Consider the following 25,789-nt stretch of genomic DNA (forward strand, 5'->3'; position numbering starts at 1 on the left):
ATAGCAATAATTTTGCAATGTTTGACTAACTGTTCTAAAGGTTTTTAATGCATCGCGTTGTAATAAGTTAGACAAGCTTAATAGTATCTTGTATATTTAGGCAATTGATTTGATTATTACTGTATAGATATCTCCATCATTATAGGAGATCTAGTTTGTATTTACCTTGTATTATAAATTGTCAAGAGATGAATGAGAAGGATCAAGTTGAGTAAACCTCTTTCATGGTATCAAACCTATTTCGATCCTCCCCCTAAACCCTATCGCCGCCGGTTGCTTCTTCTCTTCTCCGGCCATCAGCTCCTCCTTCCTGCATCTTCTTCCTCACTTCTATACCTATGGAGTCCAAACTTCACCCTGCCCTTACCGTTTCTAACATCAAAACACACGTTCCCATTATCCTGGAAAAAGACTCAACACATTATACCACTTGGAAAACCCTCTTCAAGGTGCATTGTCAAATCTACGAAGTGCTCGACCATTTATCTCCCAAACAACCTGCTACTAAACCCGCCGCTGAATCTTCTGATGCAACGGCTGTCGCCAAAGCCGAGGCTGTCGCTCGTGCGGTTGACACTCTATGGACCCAACTTGACGCTGTGGTTCTCCAGTGGATATACGCCACCATCTCTGCGCCTCTTCTACACATCATCTTGCAAACAGGTCAGACAGCTCATGATGCTTGGATTGCCGTTGAGAGTGAATTTACTGACAACAAAAATACTCGAGCCATCTTCCTCGGCCAAGAGTTTGCCAATCTATCTCTCGAGAACTTCTCCAACATGGCCGATTATTGTCAACATGCGAAGCACCTTACCGAACAACTTAAGAGTGTCGGTTCTCCGGTTGATGACCGGATGTTGGTCATCAAGATTCTCACTGGTCTTACTGAATAGTATGATAGCATCTCCACAGTGCTTCAAAACCGTGATCCTCTACCGGACTTCAACGAGGTTCGGTCACGTCTCAACATGGAAGAACAAAAGAAGAAACGACAGGTTACTCGGGGTTCTCAAGCTGCCGCCACTGCTCTCGCCACAACCACAGACACCCCGTCGAACAATGCCTCCCAACAGCCTTCCTTCTTTCAGCCCTCCGACAGGGGACGAGGTCGGAATCGAGGAGGACGTGGCCACGGCCGCGACCGTTCCTTCTCGGGTCGTGGCGCCAACCGGTACTCCAACCAGCAACAAAACCCGGCCCACCCTACATTGTTTTCCCGAGTAATTGGACCGCCTCCCAATGGGCCAGCCTACTCAACTCTAACAACTTGGCCCAACCCCCTTGTCCCTACCCGTCGAGACCCAATCCTCTATCCTCTCAAGGCATATTGGGCCCAAGACCAGATCAAGCACATCACACCGGTTATTTACCCATCGACATCGAACAGGCCCTCTACTCCTTGGCACTCAATCACTCGGACCATGGAGTGATGGATACAGGAGCTACTTCTCACTCGGCTAACGAGCAAGGTATATGCTCCCCGTTTAATTTCAATAGGTGCACTAATGAAAACATCGTTGGTAATGGCATGACTATCCCTGTTTTAGCACAAGGCAACCAAGTCCTTCCCTGTAACACCCTTGTTATTATTTAACGTTTATCGTATAATTTAAACTCATAAACATGTAATTATAGTCACAATTATACTGAATATACGGGTTTGTTAAAAACTTTTACAATTTAAAGTGATACAACATAATGTGATTTTAATTCGCCGTTATAGAATAACGACGAAACAACATTGCGGAAGCTTTGTTTAACGTGTGTTCGGTTCTTGCTCGATGCTTGATCTTCATCCGGGACTCTCGACATTCACCTGTGATCAAAACCAACTTAAAGATCAGTTTTGATAATTAAATAACCGATACAACAAGGAAATTAGGAAAACCCAACATTTAAATCTCGATCCAAAAACAATCACTTAAACTTGGCCTCCACCGTAACTTACGGTGGTCACCGTAAGTTACGGTGGCCCCTGAATATTAAATCCCCCCACCGTAACTCAGGGGGTAAATACCGTAACACTTTCAGCTCCACCGTAACTTACGGTGGAGACCGTAAGTTACGGTGGCCCCTGTAACAGCCCAGTTTTCACTTTGCCGTTTTTGACACGAAAACTTTCGTATCTTTCAATCCACTTGTCTGTTTGACCTACCGTTTCTTCCTACGTGATTGTAATTTGATTCCCCACCTTATGAAGTTAAAATCCAACATCCGGTCTCACAAAATTTCAGACTATTAAGCCTTCGGCTTATTCCCCTTTTTACCAAGTTTTGACCCATTCAACTTTTATCAAACAAACATGTTTATTTAATCTTTAAACTAATGAAATTCCTAGATTCCACATCTCCTATCATATTAATCTCAGATCACGGGTTTCTTACTTAATAGAAACCCGTTTACGCTCAAATTCTTATTTTGACCCGTTAAGGGTATTTAAGCACCTTCTAGCTAAAAATCGCTTTCGATTGTTCCTAACCTTACTTTACCACATTTCTTATCATATAATTTTCCACCACAACTGTAATTATGGTGGGATTACTATGGTAATTTATATAAACCGAGTTTACCTCTCAACTCATCGTTCTACGGCAAAGACTCAAATAGAGCCATTTAACTAATGTATTACATCTTTCCAACTTCTATACTCGTCCTAAGTACTTATCAAATCATAAAGACTCGTTTCCAAACAACCTTTAAGAGTTGTTTGTTCAATTTAGTCTGTTTGACCCAAAATCCGATCTTTTAACTATAATTCTGATTAGAAACCATTATTTTCTAAAATGCCACAAATATAACTTAAATTATTCGGTTTGCCTTTAAGATAACCGAATATCCAATTTTGACTTTGTTTAACTCTTAGAGAGCCTCAAGTTCTAAGTGATGAGTTAAACCATTTTACATACCTGACTCGGATCAATATTTTAACCCGTTTCGATACCTTGCCTTAATAGCCGCTAAGAAATAGTGAGGTATACATCCATTTGATATTCATTCCTATAATCATATAACTCAACAAACCATTAGTCGATATTGTCAAAGGGTGATAATTTCACCTTTTGACCCATTTATCTATTTAGTGATCTTCGTCACTTCAACTAAATACCAATTTCATCTATAATGCTAATTTAAAGTCTACTAGCGAAAATACGTAATCAAGCATAACGTAACGAAACCATAGTTACGTACCTTTAAAGCACACCTTTTCCGCGTGTATCTCCTCCGGCGTGTCCGCTTGACATTCCGGATTCCTTTCCTAAAGAGTTCAATTCATAATAAGTTTAGAACTCTTTCGTAAGCTTTAACGCATTATTTCTTAACATATTCAAATCTGCGTTTTACCCAACTTTCAACATTTTAACCCTCATTTAGGCGTTTTATCGAACACCTAGCGGGTCAGATTTCTACATGATCTAAACCAAGTTCATGACTTGAGTTTATCACTCTAATTAACTTCAATTAGACAATATACACATATTTTTAACATCAATAAGTTAAGGATTATCTCATAATTTCAGTTTACACTAGAACAAGAGTTTTAACCCTAGCGTTTATCAAGTTCTACTAACATATTAATCACCCACTATGGTGATTTTGATCCATACTAGCATCATGCAAGAATTCGACAAGAAATCATCTAGGGTTTGCCCCTAAACCTTATATCACTACCAATTTCATGTTTGCTACACATAATTAAGCTCAACACTCGATTTCAATCACATGCAAGAACTTAGGTTGAATCGAAATACCCTAATTCGACATACCTTATGATCCTCTTGACGAGGTGATCACGATTCCATGATCAGATTTTGATTTCAACTTGGATTGGGCCTTCAATTTGTGGGTTTAGTGAATTTTAGGGTTTTGAGGATGAGGGAGGTCGCCCTCTCCTGTTCTTGATCGACCAGACATCCAAATGGGGGTGTTTGGTTTTCTTTTTAATTAAAACTAATAATATAAGTTTCAATTTTAACAACATAGGCCCTTCCACTTTTGTTAATCATATAGTTTGGTTATTTTAACCATATTTGTTCTATTATGTCAAGACACCAACTAACTAGGTTAATATTCCTAGTTACTTGGTGGGTCCCGGGAGTTATAACCCGTTTTTTATTTTAAGTCCCGTTAACTCGGGCTCTTACAGACTCAATTTCCTTAAAACTTTGATTCGTTTGTATTTAATATTAGGATTTCTTATTTAAATCCAAATATTTACCGGGTTATTTTTACTACTAACGGTACTTTACCCGTCCTTTAGTATTAACAGAGTTTGATTACCAAACCCGTTTTCGGTTTTCGGGGTGTCACAAGTCTACCCCCCTTAGAGAGGTTTCGTCCTCGAAACCTTTTTCTTACATAATTCATTGAGTTTAAACTCAATGAATTTGATCCGAGAAATCTTTGAAACATTACTTACACTTTTAGCCAATTGTTAGTACTACCAGATAAGTATGGTAACATATTTTTGGTCACTAATTGTCTACGTATCTCATAAAACATAGTGCAACTTCAAATAACGTAATCTCGTTTTTTCCACTAGTTTAGTATGTAGTATTATTCAGTAACATGTAGCATCATAACAGACAGTATCACATAATCGCATACAGGTATATACAGAGTAATGCAGTAAGCGTACGATGACGTAAAATGCCTTATCGTGCCATATAGTGACATACAGTGCCATACAGGGTTTTGAATTCAGCTTTGTAAACATCGTAAGTAACTCAGACTATAATGGCATCAACAAAAGTCATACTGAGTATCATTGCCAGGAAATTCGGACTAGTGTATGTCTTACAAGAAAGTCAGACAATACTTAACCACTTAAAACTCAGACAACACTGTTTAAATCAAAACTCGGGCATGACATCAATCACAAAGTCAGACAAGGGCTCCCCATTTCAAAACTCGGACCATGTAGGCCTTCTAAAACTCGGACCATGTGAGCCTTCTGAAACTCGGACCATGTGTGTGTGTGGGGGGGGGGTTTAAAAGTCGGATCACATAGGTAAGAGGGGTAAAATTCGGACAAGGGTAGGGGTAAAAGGTCGGACATGTGACAAGGAACAAACTCGGACTCAAGAGTCCTTGTGAAACTCGGACCAAGGAGAGGGTTCTTTGGCTTAAAAGGTCGGACAAGAGAGAGAGGGGGCTGCCCCTTCTAAAGCTCGGACCCCCACTCCATTTGAAATAAAGTCAGACCTCATTAACTCTCACAAAAGTCGAACATGTTGCATTATGACAAAAAGTCGGACAACCTCCAAACCTATAAAAATTCGGACTTCAACTCTTAAAATCTCGGACAACATTATGCAATTAAAAACTCGGACCCTTTTGATGTGTTTATACAAAAAAAACTCGGACACTTAATGTTTAAGAACTCGGACCATAAAGTCCTTTGAAAAGTCGGACCATCTAGCATTTGTTTATAAAGCTCGGACAACATTAAGGTTAAGGCCAAAAGTCGGATCCCCTTGTAATATATAAAAGTCGGACACACATAAGAGTCATGAAACCCAGACATTGTTAACAAGCAAAACTCGAATCGTGAACACCCTTTCAAAACTCAGACACTTACATTAGGGTTACGAACTCAGACAATAACAATACGTGAATTCCAACCTTTGCACAGAATCAAGATAATCAAATCAGTTACGTTCTCTACGTTCAAGCAACCCTAATTTCATTCATGTCGACAGCAGATTCATAACAGATCAACCAATGCTTAACAACAATAACCATCACAAGAATGATCTATCAAGTAGGCAACTAATCATCATCATAATCACAATTATCCAGAATCAAATCAAAATCACAGAATATAATATGAGGAACTAGGGTTTTTGTGAACACATAATAAAGAATCAAGAATTGATAATAATCAAGCAATCAATAAACAATAATCATTTACCTTGTGTTGATTCTAGAGAAAATGTGGAAATCGAAAGTGATGAATAGCTTGCCAATGATGATGTGATGATTGCCAGAGAAAACCAAAGAAATGAAAGTACGTGCTTGGATTTTTGTGTGAGGTTTAGTGAATGATTTAGGGTTAAGTATGATTTAGGTTTCACTAATAATTCTTTACACCCTTTATTATTATATTTTATAATAGTGCACCATCTCAAACAATTTCACAGTTTCACCACCAAGTTTATATATTTGTCAAGTCTTTCAATATTTAACAAACAATCATGCACAATCACACAATACAATTCATTGCATCAAAGCATATACAATTCCATAGCAACTAATTGTGCAAATAAACAACTAAACCATAAATGAACGTGCAATAAATGCGAAATAGGAATCTTGGAAATTCGAGTTGTCACATTATCCCCAACTTGAAAGAAATTTCGTCCCGAAATTTAGCATGCGGTTACTGAGGAAGCTAGGTAAATTGTATCGTTTACTGGTTTTCCTGGGGTGTCACATCATCCCCCCGTTGATTTGGAATTTCGTCCCGAAATTCCGCAGTAGTAGCTTCAGTCTCAGTAGTGGTTGCATTGGTTCCGAATAACTGGGGGTACTTTTCTGTCATCTGGTCTTCGCGTTTCCAGGTGTACTCTGGGCCACGTTTGGAGTTCCAACGAACTCGGACAAGAGGGATTCTCTTGTGTTTGAGGACCTTAACATCCCGGTCCGTGATTTCTACAGGTTCCTCGACGAAGTGCAACTGCTCGTCGATAGTGAGCTCTTTCAATGGAATTATGAGGGTCTCATCTGACAGGCACTTCTTCAGATTCGACACGTGAAATACGTTGTGAACTGCACCGAGTTCAGCTGGTAGGTTTAGCTTGTAGGCCACTTTGCCTATTTTCTCAATGATCTCGAACGGTCCGACATACTGCGGATTTAGTTTGCCCCGTTTGCCAAAACGAACCACACCCTTCCAGGGTGAGACTTTTAGTAAAACCCGGTCCCCGACCTGAAATTCCAACGGTTTCCTACGCTTATCCGCGTAGGCTTTCTGACGGTCGCGTGCTGCCGCCATGCGTTGTCGTATTTGTGCAATCTTTTCTGTGGCGTCCACTACCATTTCTGGTCCTGTAGTCTGAGTATCCCCCACCTCTGCCCAACAGAGAGGTGACCGGCATTTACGTCCGTACAATGCCTCGAATGGAGCGGCTTGTATGCTGGTGTGGTAACTGTTATTGTACGAAAACTCCACTAATGGGAGGTGCTTTTCCCAGCTGTTGCCGAAATCGATAACACATGCCCGAAGCATGTCTTCTAAGGTTTGAATAGTGCGTTCAGACTGCTCATCCGTCTGAGGGTGATAAGCTGTGCTCATGTCTAATCGAGAGCCAAAAGCTTTGTGCATTGCTTGCCATAGTTCTGAAGTGAATCGAGCATCGCGATCCGAAATAATAGAGGTTGGCACCTCGTGCCTAGAAACAACTTCTTTCAAGTAGATGTCTGCTAGAGTGGAGAACTTATCCGTTTCTTTGATAGCCAAGAAATGAGCAGACTTTGTGAGTCGATCTACGATCACCCAAATAATATCATTCCCACGCTGAGATCTAGGCAGGCCAGTAACAAAATCCATGGAAATTCCTTCCCATTTCCACTGTGGTATTCTGGGTTGCTGAAGTAGGCCTGAAGGTTTCTGGTACTCTGTCTTGACTCTCGCACAAGTCAAACATTTGCCGACGTAAGTTGCAATGTGGGCTTTCATGCTAGGCCACCAGTAGGTTGTTCTGATGTCGTGGTACGTTTTATCCGACCCTGGATGTACCGAGTACCGAGATTTGTGAGCTTCATCCATTACAAGTTCTCGTAAACCGCCATATAGTGGGACCCAAATGCGTCCTGTTACATAGTAGGCGCCCTCTTTCTTCTGTTCTAATCGTTGCCTTGATCCACGCAAAGCTTCAGCCTTTACGTTTTCTGGTTTCAATGCTTCCACCTGAGCATCTCGTATTTGTGCAGGAAGATCAGACTGAATAGTGAGCTGTAAGGCTCGTACACGCCTAGGTAAAGTATCTTTTCGACTGAGAGCGTCAGCCACAACATTGGCTTTGCCTGGATGGTACTTGATGGCGCATTCGTAATCATTAAGTAACTCGACCCATCGTCGTTGACGCATGTTCAATTCCTTCTGCTTGAAGATATGCTCGAGACTCCTGTGATCGGTGTAAATAGTGCACTTGGTACCGTACAGGTAGTGTCGCCATATCTTAAGCGCGAAAACAACAGCTCCCAGCTCTAAATCATGCGTCGTGTAGTTCCGTTCATGAACCTTGAGTTGACGAGAAGCATAGGCAATAACTTTATCCCGCTGCATCAATACACAACCAAGCCCCTGTATCGATGCGTCACAATAGACTACAAAATCATCCGTGCCCTCTGGCAATGAGAGAATAGGTGCGCTGCATAGTCTATCCTTCAGGTACTGAAAAGCAGTTTCCTGATTGTTGCCCCAACGGTAGGTGACCCCCTTCTGTGTCAGTAGTGTAAGTGGCTGAGCAATCTTTGAGAAATCTTTGATAAACCGTCTGTAGTAACCCGCCAAACCCAATAATTGGCGTATTTCCGTTGGTGTACGTGGTGCAGGCCAGTTCCTGATCGAATCTACCTTGGATGGATCAATATGAATCCCACCCTTGTTCACCCCATGGCCTAGAAAGTGGACTTCACAAAGCCAGAAGTCGCATTTTGAAAACTTAGCGTACAACTGTTCCTTTCGAAGGAGTTCCAAAATAAGTCGTAGATGTTGTTCGTGCTCCTCCTGACTCTTGGAGTAGATCAGGATGTCGTCAATGAACACTATCACAAATTTGTCTAGGTATGGTTTGCACACCCTATTCATAAGATCCATAAATACGGCAGGCGCGTTCGTTAACCCGAACGGCATGACAAGAGACTCGTAGTGGCCGTAGCGAGTTCTGAATGCTGTCTTGGAGACGTCCTCATCCCGGACTCTCAGCTGATGATACCCTGACCTTAGATCAATCTTGGAATAGTAATTCGACCCTTGCAACTGGTCGAATAAATCGTCAATGCGTGGAAGCGGATAACGGTTCTTCACTGTAACCTTGTTCAGTTCGCGGTAATCGATGCACATCCTGAAAGTGCCATCCTTCTTTTTCACGAATAATACTGGAGCTCCCCAAGGCGAAGAGCTTGGACGAATGAAGCCCTTATCCAAGAGCTCTTGTAGATGCTTTGACAGTTCTTTCAGTTCAGTTGGAGCTAAACGATACGGTGTGCGAGCTATAGGTGCTGCTCCTGGAGCGAGCTCGATCTGAAATTCGACTTGATGATGAGGCGGTAAACCGAGTAAATCTTCAGGAAACACCTGAGGAAATTCGCGTACAACTGGAATATCCCCTATTCTCTTCTCTTTCGTCGATGCATCTGTAACTAATGCCAGAATAGCAGTGTGCCCCTTTTGTAAACATTTCTGTGCCTTCAAGAAAGAGATGATGCCAACCACAGCACCACTCTTGTCTCCCTGAACTTCGAGAGGTTCTTGACCAGAACGGGGGATACAAACAATCTTGCTCTTTTCATAGGATCTCCGTTTGCTGTTGGGATAACCAATCCATCCCAATGACGATGTCGAAACTACCCAAGACTAGGGAATGAGGTTGATGGAGAGTGTCTGACCAACTAAGACGAGGTTACAACCCTTGACTACCAGAAGATTGCTGACCAGTGCTCTGATAGTCATCAATCTTTCGCTGCCGTGCCTGAGACTGAACTGAAGTTGAACCCTTGCGGAAGGTTCCATCCCACCTTCTCTTGTTGTCACTGGGAATAGCAGAAGTAGTAGTAGTAGCACCAATGCGTCTAGGCAGCTTGTTCTGTTCCACTGCCTGATCTGTGAGGCGATGAGCAAGATGAGTAACATCCTGGATAGTAGAAAGGTTGGCCGATGTCACATAACTTTGAATCTCCGTGGCTAGACCCTTGAGGTACAATTCGATACGCTTGATCGGAGGGTCCACCATGGTTGGACACAAGATGGCCAGTTCGTTCGACCGTTTCGTATAAGCTTCAATCTCTAACCCCGTCATCTTCAAATGATAAAGCTCCACTTCCAACATGTGGATGTCATCGCATGTGTAGTATTCTCGTTTGATCAGTTCCTTGAAATCTTCCCAAGGTGTGGCGTTAGCAGCTGCCAACCCTAGAATCTGTACTTGCGCGTTCCACCAAGTTAGCGCTATTCCTTCGAGAGTGCCAGTGGCGTACTTCACCCTGCGAGCCTAAGGGCATTCACACATTTCGAATACTGACTCGAGCTTCTCAAACCAATGGAGTAGTCCCACTGCTCCTTCCGTGCCACTGAACGTGCTTGGTCGACAGTCCATGAAGTTCTTGAATGTGCAGACAGGTGGCTGAGCGTGTTGACCTGTCGTGTGCGTAAGAGTAAACATACATGAGCACGAGTGTTGGTTTACGAGAGTAGAATCTAAAGATCCTAGAGTAAGTGGTGATGGCAGGTTACACCTCCTGCCTGGGCAGCTGCGAGTGCTGCAGTAACTTGTTCAGTGATCGAAGCCGCCAACTGGGCTTGAGTTAGGTTAACGCGTCCACTCATGATCTTGATATCAAGGAGAACATGAGTGAGAGAGGTTCGCGAATAGTGCGATGACAGAAGAGAGTGAGCACACAGGTGTTTCAAGCAATAACAAGTAGTGAGCAATGAAATCTAAGCATACTACGAGCAAAGTTCTATGCAATTCTAGCATGTAGGCAATAAACATAAACCTTATTACCTAGGATGTTGAGTCTTGCACGTGGAGCGAAGCGTCGTTGTGGATCGTTGAGAGCACTGTTCTGGTTATAGTCTGGTTTTAATAAAAACGTTTTCCCATTTTAAAACCAAGTTCTCTATAACCAATGGCTCTGATACCAATCTGTCACACCCCCAAAAATCCACCTGCGGAATACCACCGCTCGGGAGCGTGACTGACCAGGATCAAGCCACCAATCATATTGAACAAGTAATTAATATCAAGTAAAATAAATGCAAACCAATCATTCAATACGATAGGTGTTCAAAACATAATTATAGTATCAAGTGTAGCGGAAGCATAAGTATGAAAACCCAGTGTATATCATAGTTCAAATGTTTAAATGCTTTAACAAACATCCACGATCCAAGCTCCACAACGACATGCTCCTTCCTGTGCAAGCTCCATAAGTACCTAAGGTCCTTCAAGGCATGCAGCAGAGAGTCAACAACTAGTTGAGCGAGTTCACAGTTAATAGTTCAGTAATTGTAATAGTATAGTAAGCCTTGTGTTCGTTCCTTAAGTCATGTATCGTATTAGTTCGTATTGCAGCCCTCTAGGCATGTATGCGAAGATTAGGGAAAATTCTCAAATATTCTAGACTAGGTATGTTTGTATCGCGGCCACCCGGCACCTGTGCGAAGTTGTAGTGTATAGTTCGCAGCCTTCCTAGGCATGTGTGCGAAGATCAGTCATATTATCGCAGCCAATCCCGGCGTGTGTGCGAAGATCAGTTCTATAAGCATCACTAGTCTAGCAGTATCTTAACCAATCACCTTCCTCACCCGAGGATCATATCACTACGTTCCATTATCTAGAGAAGTACAAATAAATAAATCAATCCCATTCCCACCCTGGGAACCCCATGCCTTGGCTGTGTGAACTCACCTTGATTTGCTCGGTATGTTATTGCTTCTAGGGTTTATCAATGTTTAAGTCCGTTACTCACGACCTAAGGTATATTGCACATAAATCCAAGATAAGTGTTGACGTTCAATTAGGGTTTACAGGTTCTTGACGGTCAAGCAGTAACTTACAGTATCATATCACACATTAGTATGCAGTATTATTCAGTAACATGTAGCATCATAACAGACAGTATCACATAATCGCATACAGTCATATACAGAGTCATGCAGTAAGCGTACGGTGACGTAAAATGCCTTATCGTGCCATATAGTGACATACGGTGCCATACAGGGTTTTGAATTCAGCTTTGTAAACATCGTAAGTAACTCGGACTATAATGGCATCAACAAAAGTCATACTGAGTATCATTGCCAGGAAATTCGGACTAGTGTATGTCTTACAAGAAAGTCGGACAATACTTAACCACTTAAAACTCAGACAACACTGTTTAAATCAAAACTCGGGCATGACATCAATCACAAAGTCAGACAAGGGCTCCCCATTTCAAAACTCGGACCATGTAGGCCTTCTAAAACTCGGACCATGTGAGCCTTCTGAAACTTGGACCATGTGTGTGTGTGGGGGGGGGGGGGTTTAAAAGTCGGATCACATAGGTAAGAGGGGTAAAATTCGGACAAGGGTAGGGGTAAAAGGTCGGACATGTGACAAGGAACAAACTCGGACTCAAGAGTCCTTGTGAAACTCGGACCAAGGAGAGGGTTCTTTGGCTTAAAAGGTCGGACAAGAGAGAGAGGGGGCTGCCCCTTCTAAAGCTCGGACCCCCACTCCATTTGAAATAAAGTCGGACCTCATTAACTCTCACAAAAGTCGAACATGTTGCATTATAACAAAAAGTCGGACAACCTCCAAACCTATAAAAATTCGGACTTCAACTCTTAAAATCTCGGACAACATTAAGGTTAAGGCCAAAAGTCGGATCCCCTTGTAATATATAAAAGTCGGACACACATAACAGTCATGAAACCCAGACATTGTTAACAAGCTAAACTCGGATCATGAACACCCTTTCAAAACTCAGACACTTACATTAGGGTTACGAACTCAGACAATAACAATACGTGAATTCCAACCTTTGCACAGAATCAAGATAATCAAATCAGTTACGTTCTCTACGTTCAAGCAACCCTAATTTCATTCATGTCGACAGCAGATTCATAACAGATCAACCAATGCTTAACAACAACAACCATCACAAGAATGATCTATCAAGTAGGCAACTAATCATCATCATAATCACAATTATCCAGAATCAAATCAAAATCACAGAATATAATATGAGGAACTAGGGTTTTTGTGAACACATAATCAAGAATCAAGAATTGATAATAATCAAGCAATCAATAAACAATAATCATTTACCTTGTGTTGATTCTAGAGAAAATGTGGAAATCAAAAGTGATGAATAGCTTGCCAATGATGATGTGATGATTGCCAGAGAAAACCAAAGAAATGAAAGTACGTGCTTGGATTTTGTGTGAGGTTTAGTGAATGATTTAGGGTTAAGTATGATTTAGGTTTCACTAATAACTCTTTACACCCTTTATTATTATATTTTATAATAGTGCACCATCTCAAACAATTTCACAGTTTCACCACCAAGTTTATATATTTGTCAAGTCTTTCAATATTTAACAAACAATCATGCACAATCACACAATACAATTCATTGCATCAAAGCGTATACAATTCCATAGCAACTAATTGTGCAAATAAACAACTAAACCATAAATGAACGTGCAATAAATGCGAAATAGGAATCTTGGAAATTCGAGTTGTCACAGTAAGCAGCATACGGGGGTTGACTGTGGCGAAACTTTTAGCCCCGTTGTTAAACCATCTACTATTCGTCTGGTTCTTTCTCTTGCATTGTCCAAGTCTTGACAGATTCATCAGTTGGACGTCACTAATGCCTTTTTGCATGGCAATTTAGAAGAAACAGTTTATATGTATCAACCCATGGGGTTTCGACACCGTGAATTTCCTGATCATGTTTGCCTGCTACGGAAGTCCTTATACGGTCTCAAACAGGCTCCCCGAGCATGGTACCAGTGGTTCACCGATTTTGTTACTTTACAGGGGTTTCGCCAAAGCAAGTCCGACAACTCTCTATTTATTTATCATCATGGTAATGTGATTGCTTATCTTCTCATTTATGTGGACGACATTATTCTTACCACGTTTACCGAGGCTCTTCGTAAGCGCTTGCTACACACGTTGTCCGGTGAATTTGCTATGAAAGACTTGGGGCCACTTTCTTATTTCTTGGGTATACAGGTGACTAGGGAAGGTGATACTATGTTCTTATCTCAGTAGGCGTACGTTAAAGACATTCTCCATCGGGCATCTATGGACTCCTGCAAACCAGTTGCTACACCTGTTGATACGCAATCAAAGTTATCTGCTGACCACGGACCGCTGCATGATGATCCATCGACATATCAAAGTCTTGCTGGTGCATTACAGTATCTGACCTTTACTCGACCAGACATATCTTACGCTGTTTAGCAGATTTGCATGCATATGCACACACCTCGGCTTGATCATTGGAACGCCTTGAAACGCATCCTTCGATATCTTCAGGGCACGACTGATTTTGGGCTTCATCTCGGACCCGTTTCCAACTTACGTCTGATTGCCTACACTGATGCGGACTGGGCTGGATTCCTTGATACTCGCTGGTCTACATTGGGTTACTGTGTTTTTTTGGGTGATAATCTTATTTCCTGGTCTTCCAGGCGCCAGTCCACTATTTCTCGCTCCAGCGCTGAAGCGGAATATCGAGGTGTTGCAAATGTGGTTGCGAATATTTGGTGGTTACGTAATCTTCTCCTCGAGCTCCATCATCCCCTCTCTCGTGCAACCTTGGTTTATTGTGATAATGTTAGTGCTGGCTATCTCTCCGGTAATCCTGTGCAACATCAGCGCACTAAGCACATTGAGCTCGACATTCACTTCGTCCGTGAACAGGTGCAACGCGGTCACATTCGTGTGTTACATGTTCCTTCTCGCCATCAGATTGCTGATATATTTACCACGGGTCTCTCTCGCGTTTTATTCGATGATTTTCGTTCCAGTCTCAACATCGGACCTCCCGATGCTTCAACTGCGGGGGTGTAATAGTATCTTGTATATTTAGGCAATTGATTTGATTATTATTGTATAGATTTCTCCATCATTATAGGAGATCTAGTTTGTATTTACCTTGTATTATAATTTGTTAAGAGATGAATGAGAAGGATCAAGTTGAGTAAACCTCTTTCAAAGCTATTATACATTGATTCATCCAAGCTAATTGCAACAGCGACCTCAATTGTAGATGCACTAGTATAATGTATTGCAATGATAGTCAAATTTGAAAGTTGGGCGTGCCCCCCCCCCCCCCTTGTACATTTTTTTAAACACAACTATAAACACGTATATCAAAAACCAATTACAGCATTGGAGTGACTTGCAATGTCCGAAACACTTTGATGAAGTTTTAGATGTGCATCAACGATTATATAAACATGTTGGATAGGCCAGACAAACCTAGAACAAGACACACCTAGTTCAGGTTGATAGGAAAGGGTGAGCATTATTCGGTTTGGTTTGGTTAAAGCCTAATGAATCTATAACTAAATTTTCATAATCGTTTAGATTCCGTTATATATACAGTTTGATTAGTTCTGTTAATCATCGGTTGACGTTAGTGGATTCAAAGCTAATAGATGTGTCCTTGGGGACTACTGCTCTAGCCTTTCATTCCACGCCAGCAAGATAGGGCTCAACCAAAGCAATACTAAGAGAGAAAAGCCCTTTCTATCTTCTTAGTCATATAGTCAAGCAAGTTTTCGCCTTTCTTGAGGTAAACTTACTAATACAGTGGCAAAAGCACCTTCTTTCTCAAAGCATTCTCTTAACAGATCTCGCCTTGTTCCTCAATCTTCGAAGAATGCGGCGTTTTATTATTGTAAGTTCCCTATTCCAAACATTTCCTTCAAGTAGACGACAAGTTTTAAATCTTAATGCATGCATTCCTCCCTCACATGCCTTTTTCCTTGAGTTTTGAGGGGTTTCCGCATCTCCTACAGCTCTGTTGCTTGCCTGTATAATCGGATCGAGGGGATGTAACGCCTGTTGTCGAGTGTCGAGCTGTGCTAAATTTCTAATCTCGTGATCGGCTAAACAAAGGCATAGCAGTGATCAGTAGGGGTGTGCAATAACCGAGCCATTAACCGAAACCGAACCGAAAACCGACAAAACCTAACCGAAATTAACCGAAACCGTTTTAACCGAAAGTCGGTTAACGGATATTTTTTTTACCATTGGTTAACCAAAATTAACCGAACTGAACCGAATCATTTATTTTTTTTATATATTTCTAGCTTTTATACCTCTACTTCATGTTTTATATTTTCATTTCATGTAATAATACCTCTATTTCATTTATTTATACCTTCATTTCATTTATTTATACCTTCATTTCATTTATTTAAACATCTATTCATGCATTTATACCTCTATTTCATTTATTTATACATCCATTTCATGTATTTATACATCTATTTCATGGATTTATACCTCCATCACATGTATTTCTAAGCAAAAAATTTAGCCCCTGTTTGAATGGGTTATTAACTGAAAATTAATCGAACCGAAATGAAAACCGACAAATTTTCCGAATTAACCGAACCGATTAACCGATGACTTCGGTTACGGTTACGGTTACGGATAATACTAATAACCGAACCGAACCGTGTACATCCCTAGACTGATCAGGAACAAAACAAACCTAATTCCCTAAACATGGGCTAATCCTTATCCTTAAAGATTATCTGGAAAAGGGCTCCATAACATCTATCTCAAAAGAAGGAAATCTTTTGTTAATTAAAATGTTAGCAATCATTTTACGTTTTGAAGGAAAATAAATGACAGTTAATATGTTATTTATTAAAAATAAATTAACAAAACTTTTCCAATACATAACGTTGTATTTAAAAAAAAAAAAAAACATGCTTCTTTTAATAGATTTTTGGGTTGGTTAATTCGATTATTCTCATACATATAACCATAACCAAGCCATATAAATCGGTTCTAAGAAAAGAACAATGTTACTGGTAAAATCATTTTCTTAATTAGTTTGGTTATTTTAGTTCGGTTTTAATTTGGTTAGTCGGTTTTTCTGCTCACCCCTGCAGAAGTGCAGATAGGTATAAACCTTTTGTTGAAATGTGATCAAATACAAACCTTAATATGTGTAAGAACTATAAGAATCAATCATTATTAGACATGTGTCCTTCATTAAAAAAATAGACAATGGTATTTTAGACTTTATCACTCTACTTTTTGAATTTAATTAATTCCAAATTTTAATTATCCCCTATATTCATGCACTATTTCAAATCAAAATTTGAAAATTTTCAACAACAGGCACTTTGTAAATCAGCACAAGCTTCACAAATCGCAACAATAGGCACTTTGTTAATCAGCACAATCTTCGCCAACAACAGGCAATTTGTTAATCAGCACTTTGTAACAAATTATTACAACTATATGATTGTTTTAAACTAAGATAAAAGTCAATAAAGATAAGTACCAAGAATTCAAATAAAAAAATAAACAGATAAACTAAAATAAAAACTTTTAATTTTCCATTACGCAGTTAGCATGTGTATTTACATAAATTTAGTTTCCTGTTGTGCTTGTTTTTCAAGTGCAGCAAAAAACAAATTTAATTCCCTGTTGTGCTTGTTTTTCAAGTGCTGTTAAAACATGTGCTACTTATTTTTTTTCAATATGTTTTTAATGTGTTGTTTACACATGTGCTGGTATGTTTCTTAAGTTCTGTTAGCACATATGCTGATATGTTTTTAAAGTGTTGTTAGCATATGTGCTGGTATGTTTTTAAAGTGTTGTTAATACACGTGTTGGTTAGTTTTCAAAATGCTGATTCAAATCACCTTCAAGCAGGATAAAATCTTATGGGAAGAATATTTAACAAATTTTATGAAATATCTCGATGGGCAATTATATTGTAATTAACACATAATCAGCACATTATCAGCACAATTATAAAACAACTTTTGGTAACTTTTTTAAAAGTTACTTTTATAAATAAAAAAAAGTATAGCAATATGGTACTCATATTAAAGATAAAAAAATACTTGATTTAGAGGTATATTTAAAAAAAAAATAATGAAATATATAAAAGTTATTTTAGTTTAAAAAAACCTTGGTAGAATTTGTGTTTAATTGAAAATGTCAAATGACTAGCAATTTTACATAATTATCCCTAACTTGTTAGTACTAATTTTTAATTATAAGGGTTTTATTTATAATCAACCATAACCCTTGATTTAAACTATCAATTGTTCAGATCTGTTCTTACGGTTCTTACAGTTAGCACTGTTTGTACAGAATCTCAACCCACCTTTTGTTTTGGGCCGGCCGGTAGTCATGGTGTTACATTGGTAAATTTGTTATATGATTTACCAAAGTCATTTTTTTTGTTTTATATAATGTAGTGGAGGAGTATGCATAGATTTGAAATATTTATATTTGATCTTTGTGTAAATGAACCAAACTTCCCACCAAAGTGATATATTGTGGCTCCAACTTATGTGTTGGATGCAAGTACTCTAAAATAAATTCTGTGTTCGGTTTTATTACGTTCATTATAATATTATTTGCTTTTTTCCTCACTTTCTTGATAAAGTTCATGGTGTAATAAAAGTAATTAATAAATGTTTCTGTAGGCAACTGTATGAGATGTCACTCGCTCCAATTGACTAACCATTCACTCCGTCTTAAAAAAATGAAATTTTAGTTGAAAATCACAATCACTTCAATGACAACACTTTCCATATAAGTTTTGGTTTTGGTTGTTTTTTAGCGATACGTAGTTCTTTCATTAGTTGATTATATCTCAGTGCGCATATCATGTGTGTAATATATAGTTTTACACGACGGAAATGGGTTTGTTTATATAGAATGTCGAATCATTTGAGTTTTTTAAAGTTTATAAGTCAAATTAATAACGCCTAAAGTATTAGAGGGATGGATCCGTGGTGATGTCTAACACAGTTGGGCAACACAAGATGTCTAATTTAGAGAATAAAACAAAGTTACTCGAATCTAACTATAGTCTTATGTGAAACATGTCACACTAAAGTGAGAAACTACTTACTGTTTGAGGAACAAAAACAGCTATTATTTGAGAAAAGAAAAAAGCAAAAAAAATGTTACTTGAAGGAAAACAGAAGAAGAAGAAATTTTGTTATTTAAAAAAATGACAATAAAGGTTATACTAGTTAGATATATCATGTGTGCGTAAATAGTTAGATATGTCATGTGAATATAAATGTTTGTTATATATATAATTGAAACTAGCTAGTTAGATATATTATGTGAATATAAATAGGGAATTCGTCGATTTTGGGAAGATCAAGGAGTTTAAAGCTTAAGGTTAAGCAACTAGAGATTTATCGACGTTCGTCATCGCTACAGAAGATACGAATCATTGTCCAACGAATTCAAGTTGTTTTATGAGGTTGAGTATCTCTCTAGGCTTTGTGTATTTATAGGTTGTCTTGATTACCGAAATATACATCAACTAAGAGCTAACTTTTGATCGTACTTAGATCTTCTCCAATTGTAGGGGACGTCTTAGGTTAATGTAAAAAATGTCTGTGGAAAGGGGCTGGAGCCTCCTGCCCATGGAGGTGCCCCTTCTACAAGGGTCTCTTCGGGCGAGTGGGGTGGAGCTAGGTAAGTTTTTTTTTTCTTTCACAATTTTATTTAGAGTGTATTAATGATTTGTGTGCTATATTTATTTTTAATTTAATTCATATAAATGTGGTATTTGCCTATTTGGGTATAGTATATAATGTTTTAATTTTAACAAATCAGTTTACTAACAAGGTATTTATTTATAACAATAAGTTGATAAAATTTTTATAAATCATTTGATTTATTATATAAAAAATATATAACGATAGTGAAAAAATTATGTAAAAAGTGGCAATAATATTTGGAAATGAAAGGATTTGTGATGTGTTCCAAATAACATATGGTTTTTATATGAACTCCTTGTATTTGTATTTGTTTATGTTAGAAGCTAATATGAAAAGATAAGTAATTAGAGAAAATCTTCAGGTTTTGATAAAAAAAAAAAGAAGAAGAGGAAGTAGAAACGAAAGTGTAGGACATCAAAGATCAGAGAAATAAAAAAGAGCAAAAACAATAAACTAGGTACGACCTGTACCATATCAAGATGTATGACCCGTACTCTAGCTCCACCATCCACATGTAGAAACCCTAGTTCCAGCCATGATTATAAGGTACGACTTATACCCAAGTCGCAAAACTCTATAAAAGCACTAAATAGATGGTGACGGTTGGAACCCTAGTTATTGACCCAAAGGAGTTTGTGGGTGACCAGAAGACAAAATTAAGGTTGTTCTGAAGGATAAGAAGATCTAAAAGATTAGAAGGCAGATGAAGATTAAAGATCTTACCATTCGGTTAGAAAAAAATGCTCCCCGGGTTCTATATTTCCTTCTTTCATCTTTCTACACTATTCAAACATGATTTCTTTTGTGTTTTGGTCATCATATTCGGCTAAACACTTGGCAACTATTTAGATGTGATGATTCTTAGGATGGTTTAATTGTTTATGTGATGTGATTTTAGTAAAGTCTATTATGGTTTATCTTATGATGTGTATGGTTGCATGTTGGTATTGATTGTGATGTTGAGTTATGTGGTATTGGGGAACCGATCTTTCAATGAGGTATGCTATTTAGATCTGATTTCTTCTATTTTTAGGTTATATTAATGTCCATTAATCTAGGGTTAAAGCCTTAACCGGTAATAGACAACTTTGTAATTGTTGTTACATCTTGGATGTCAACAGCTAATGAAGGTGAAGCGATCCAAAGACTAAAAGTTATCAAGCTAAATGAAAACGGAGACAATCTATACCTTATTGTTAAGGGGGAGTCTATTGGTGCATCTTGTGTTACAACAACTTAGTAGATAAGTCACTGTCTTCATGGTGTATTTGTCGTAATAGAATTTGTATTATATGTGAGTTGAAAGAACTAGTGTTAAACAGATTTGTAGGGAATGAACGTGGAGCCTTGAATAAACTAGTGATATACATGTGTCGGGTGGGGTTCCTCTACAAAGTGTGTTTTTCCTACAAAGTGTAGGAAGTGTTTTAGGCCATTGGATGAGTGGTTTTAATGGTTAAGATTAGATGAGTGTCATTTTTGTAATATATGCATTTTATTTAATGATTGATTTAATTGATTGAGGGCATTTTGGTAATTGAGCATGTTTAAAAAAAAGAAACAACCATCATTCATTCTTTCTTGCAGAACTCTCTCCACATTCTCTCACCTCATTAAATAAAACCTCCTAAAGTTATGGATGAAGTTGAATATAAAAGATTTGATTGCGTTTAAAATCTGAAATGTACTAAATTGGAGTTTGATTTGTTTTTATCTAGGGACGAGAATCGGAGTTCAATTTTGTTTTTTTTATCAAGTATTGTGTTTTATATTAGTGATAAAACACACTGTGAAGAAACTGCGAAAAAAATATAATAGGACCAGAAACTGATAAAACACACTGTGAAGAAACTGCGAAAAAAAATCTAATAGGACCAGAAACTGATAAAACATAATGAGATGTGAAGAAAAACACAATGCGACGGATCTGTGAAGAAAAAACACATCGATAAAACACATTGGGAAGAAAACACACTGTGAAGAAACACTCAATAAAAACATACTCATAAAACACATTGTGAAGAAACCAATAACCTGTAAAACACAACGCCAATAAATACAAAAATGCATCCTTCATGAAACATAAACTGCTATAACACATAATGAGTAAACCTATAATTGGTAAACACAACGTCAAGAAATTGTTCAAGAACGATAAGCTCGTGTGTCACGTGTGAAGAAACCATCAAACAAATAAAACACAATGTCAAGAATACATGCACATGCAAAAAAAAACAAAAAAAAAAAAAACAACTTAATCAAATAATGGCATGTCGAACAACTAAATCAGAATGCATTTATCATGATCATAATCAATCATTGCATTAGACATCAACATTTTTGATCCGCAATATGCAAAAAAAAAAAAATCATCTGAAGGATAAGAGAATGATGCACGTTTGATTCTGCGTAACTAATACAATTCCATAAATAAGATATAGGGTTTCCTTAAAAGTCTCATTTTGTTGTTTTAGATTTATCATTTTCAAAAATAACTTATTTAGTGAATTACCATTGTGCCCTTTTATTAAAATTCTCTAGATGACACATGTCATAATCATATTACTTCCTACACTTTCTAGAAAAATATAACTTTGTAGCTAACTCTCACACTACATGTGTGTGTGTGTATATATATATATAGGGTAGGGTTCATGCGAGAACCACCTTTATTGCGAGAAACGCGAGAACCAATGTGAACAGGGGCCAATACTGTAAATACATAATAAAATTGAGATTAAGCGTCTCCTCCTAAACATCTCCTCCTAAACACCTGACATCCTCCTCATAAACATCCACGTCTGACACTCCTGGACTTCAAAATTCGTCATCTCAGTTCACTCCCGTCACTCCAGATTCTCCAAAATTCATATCTGTTATCTCGATCTTACCATTCATCCTTTATTCGTAGTATGTTCGAAATTATGGCACAAATAAAAGAATCATCGATCATATATGCGAAATTAGGGCAATAAGAATAAAATCATTGAAGATCGTGGCATAATTAGGGAGAATTTGAAGAACAAACGTCCAATGAACTCGCTTGTTGTCAGAATATCCAGCGTCATTACACCATTCTGTGAATTTGTAAGTTTATACACCCTGTTTTGCACGTTTATATGTTAAAATGATGCTTAATGGTCGATTCAGATCTTTTATATGTGAATATGAGGCTTAAATTTAGTTTCATATATGCATTAGTGAAAATGGTGTGATGTATATAATTTTTGAGGGATTAGGGGCGATTGTTGTGATAGCACGATCTGTAATGTGGTATTTATGTGTTTTTTGTATGTAGTTTTGTTACTGATTAACGTTAAATATGATTGGTGGTAATACGAAATTCAATTTGTCAAGGGTTAGGGTTTTTTTATTGAAGCAAACCTGTAGATAAGGTCAGTCATGTTAATGCACATGTGCATAGTTATGCACATATGCATATTTTGCCATATTAGTTTAACAAGGTCAGTCATATTGATGAAAATGCGTATAATTATGCACATGTGCATAATTTGATAGAATAGGTTAATAAGGTCAATTATGGACAAAACCCGTTTCCCATATATATTTAGAATGGAACAAGATAAACGATGCTTGGTGCCGACCGGTACAATCAGGATAATAGAAACTTTATGTGGGTTTGGAATTGGTCGAGATTCCCAAGCTCGGCCGAAGAATTACTGGAATGGGCACGAGTTGATCGAGCTCCTCGATAATGTCACTTTGTCCAATGGCAAAGATGGTTGGGAATGGTTGGGAGGTAATGACTCTGATTTTTCGGTCAAGACTGTCAAAAACTTCCTGTATAGCGGCTTCGATTTCAGCAGCAGGCACGTTGTGAAATGGTCGAAATGGGTCCCAAAAAATGCAATATTTTTGTTTGGAGGGCGGTTTTAGATCGTATTCCCACACTGACTGCACTTCGAGATCGGAACTGTTGGGGCGAATACGTGAAATGTTGTCTGTGTGAAGATGGCGATGAAACAGCTGAACACATTCTTTGTTCGTGCAGGGTAGCGTCGACTGTCTGGTATCACATCAGTCAGTGGTGCAAGGTGAGTCCTTTTAGTCTGTTTTTGGCTAAAGATATCGTAATTGCCTCTGAGTTTTGCAATCTGGATAGAGAAGTGAAAGAAGCTTTACATGGCATTATGTTCGTGACAAGTTGGTGTATATGGTTAGCCAGGAACAATAAAAGGTTCTTGGAAACTCAAGTTAAACCCGGAGAGATTATCTGTAATATTAAGCCCATCGGTTTTTTATGGTATAAGAATCGGTCCAAAAATAGGTCCGTAAGTTGGGAAAAATGGTGTAGTTTCGATATTAGGTAGATGCTAGTTTCCGGTCTTTAGGTTCTTGTGTTGAGTTGTTTTTTCTTTTTGACGTAGTGGTTTGTTCGGCCGCCTCTGTTTTGGAGGTTGGCCTCTGTGAATAACATTTACATTTAAAAAAAACTTATGCACATGTGCATAGTTTGTCATAATGGTTTTGTTGCTAATTAATGTTAAATATGATTGGTGGTATTACGAAATTTGATTGGTAAGGGTTAAGTTTTGTTATTGAAATAAACCTGTTGATAAGGTCAGTCATGTTAATGCACATGTGCATAGTTATGCATGTATGCTTATTTTGTCAGATTAAGTTAATATGAATGTATTACGGCATATGCACACATGCATTATTACCTTAAAACATAAACATTGTACATATTGTATGTAATATGTTTATTTCACATGTGCATACATGAAATAATTGATGTAATATATGTAATGTATGCAGGAAAAAATTATTCGAAACTGCTCATGGATTGACAACAAAGACGTATTTGATTAATAGGTTAACGGATGAAAAATACCAGGGAAAATGATGGATGAAGAGGCGCTGAAACAGGAGGAGTGTTGGAAGATAGTTATGAAATGGAAAGAAGATCAGAAGGTGTGAGGTTGTGAACTAATGCGAATGTTATGTAGGTAGTTTGTGGATATGCAATTTATAAAGACATTTTTTTTGTTTTCTTGATGTCTTTTGATTGTAATATGTGGGTAGTTTTTTACGATAACGGTTGATATAAGAAGTTTGACGTATACGATGTCTTATATGGTGGTTGACGGGTTAAAACTCTATTTGATTGTTCAGGTATATTGGTATGTTTGTTAGTATTCGATGTATTATGTTGTTTGGTATAGAAAATGTTGGTATCGCACATGTGCAAAGTTTGATATAGCATATCATATTACGTATATGGTACCCTATTACGTATGGGGTACCACATTGCATATGATGATGTATATGTAAAGGAAAACGGATTACATGTAGTTAAGATATTCATGTATGCACATGTGCATTGGTCGAAACAATAACAATACGTAGTGAAACATTAAACATGTATGCACATGTGCATTGTTTGAAACAATTACCATGTGGGGAGAAACAGTAAACACGTATGCACATGTGCATTTTTCAAAACAGTAACCATGTTGGTAATATTTGTTAGGTGGTCAATAATGAAATTACATACACTTATGTATAATAAGTAATTGATATCAAAGTATCATGATCACAATCATAACCTATGAATACGTATACAGACAGTGCAAAATGATTGTAAACAAAAAGAATAATGCTTAGAAACTATTTGTCATTATATATAGGATAATCAATAATCGTTGAATGTTTTATGACGCCTGGATGAATGTCTACGAGGTTACACAGGTTCATATATATATATGCAGGGTCTTTAGCATCATCATCAACATCTTCATCAGTATCATTGGAATCAACGTACTCCCAACCGTTAAACGTACTGTTTATAATAGGGATGTATTCAGCATCAACATCGGGTATCCAATATGGTGTGCCATTAGGTGTAGAAGTCGTAATTGTTCCTGTATAAAGAAAAAAGAAAAAAGCATATAAGATTGTGATTAATATGGTATATGGTAGATGGTGTGTATACGCACGATGTATAAATGTTTAACATTTTTTTTTTGGTGATGAGTATGGGGTGTTGGTAATGTGATGCACATGTGCATAATTATGTACTGATGGTTAATAGTTTATATGTGATGATTATGGATTGTTGGCACATGTGCATGTTCATGTTAATGATGGTTAAGAGTTTACGGATGACGAGTATGGGTGTTATCAACATAATGCACATGTGCATGATCAGTGACGAGTATGGGTGTTATCAACATAATACCTTTAGTCACAAATCGAATGAATTGCAACTCTTGATGTTCTGTATTTGTAGGTGTATTGTGACTGTCAATTGTATTATCAGTAGATGGACCAACCACCACCGTAACCACCATCGTCCCCAAGCCCGATAATGGCGGT

The 25,789-nt window shown here is 38.1% G+C and overlaps 1 protein-coding gene across 1 annotated transcript; it reads left to right on the forward strand.

Annotated features, from left to right (window-relative positions):
* The first annotated feature begins 338 nt into the window (after nt 1-338).
* Nucleotides 339-896, forward strand: LOC110932383. The gene has a single exon (XM_022175723.1). It carries the CDS (start codon nt 339-341, stop codon nt 894-896), a length of 558 nt encoding a protein of 185 aa, XP_022031415.1.
* The last annotated feature ends 24,893 nt before the right edge of the window (nt 897-25,789 follow it).

The sequence above is a fragment of the Helianthus annuus genome, chromosome 3, assembly GCF_002127325.2.
Source record: "Helianthus annuus cultivar XRQ/B chromosome 3, HanXRQr2.0-SUNRISE, whole genome shotgun sequence".
Taxonomy (NCBI): Eukaryota; Viridiplantae; Streptophyta; class Magnoliopsida; order Asterales; family Asteraceae; genus Helianthus; species Helianthus annuus.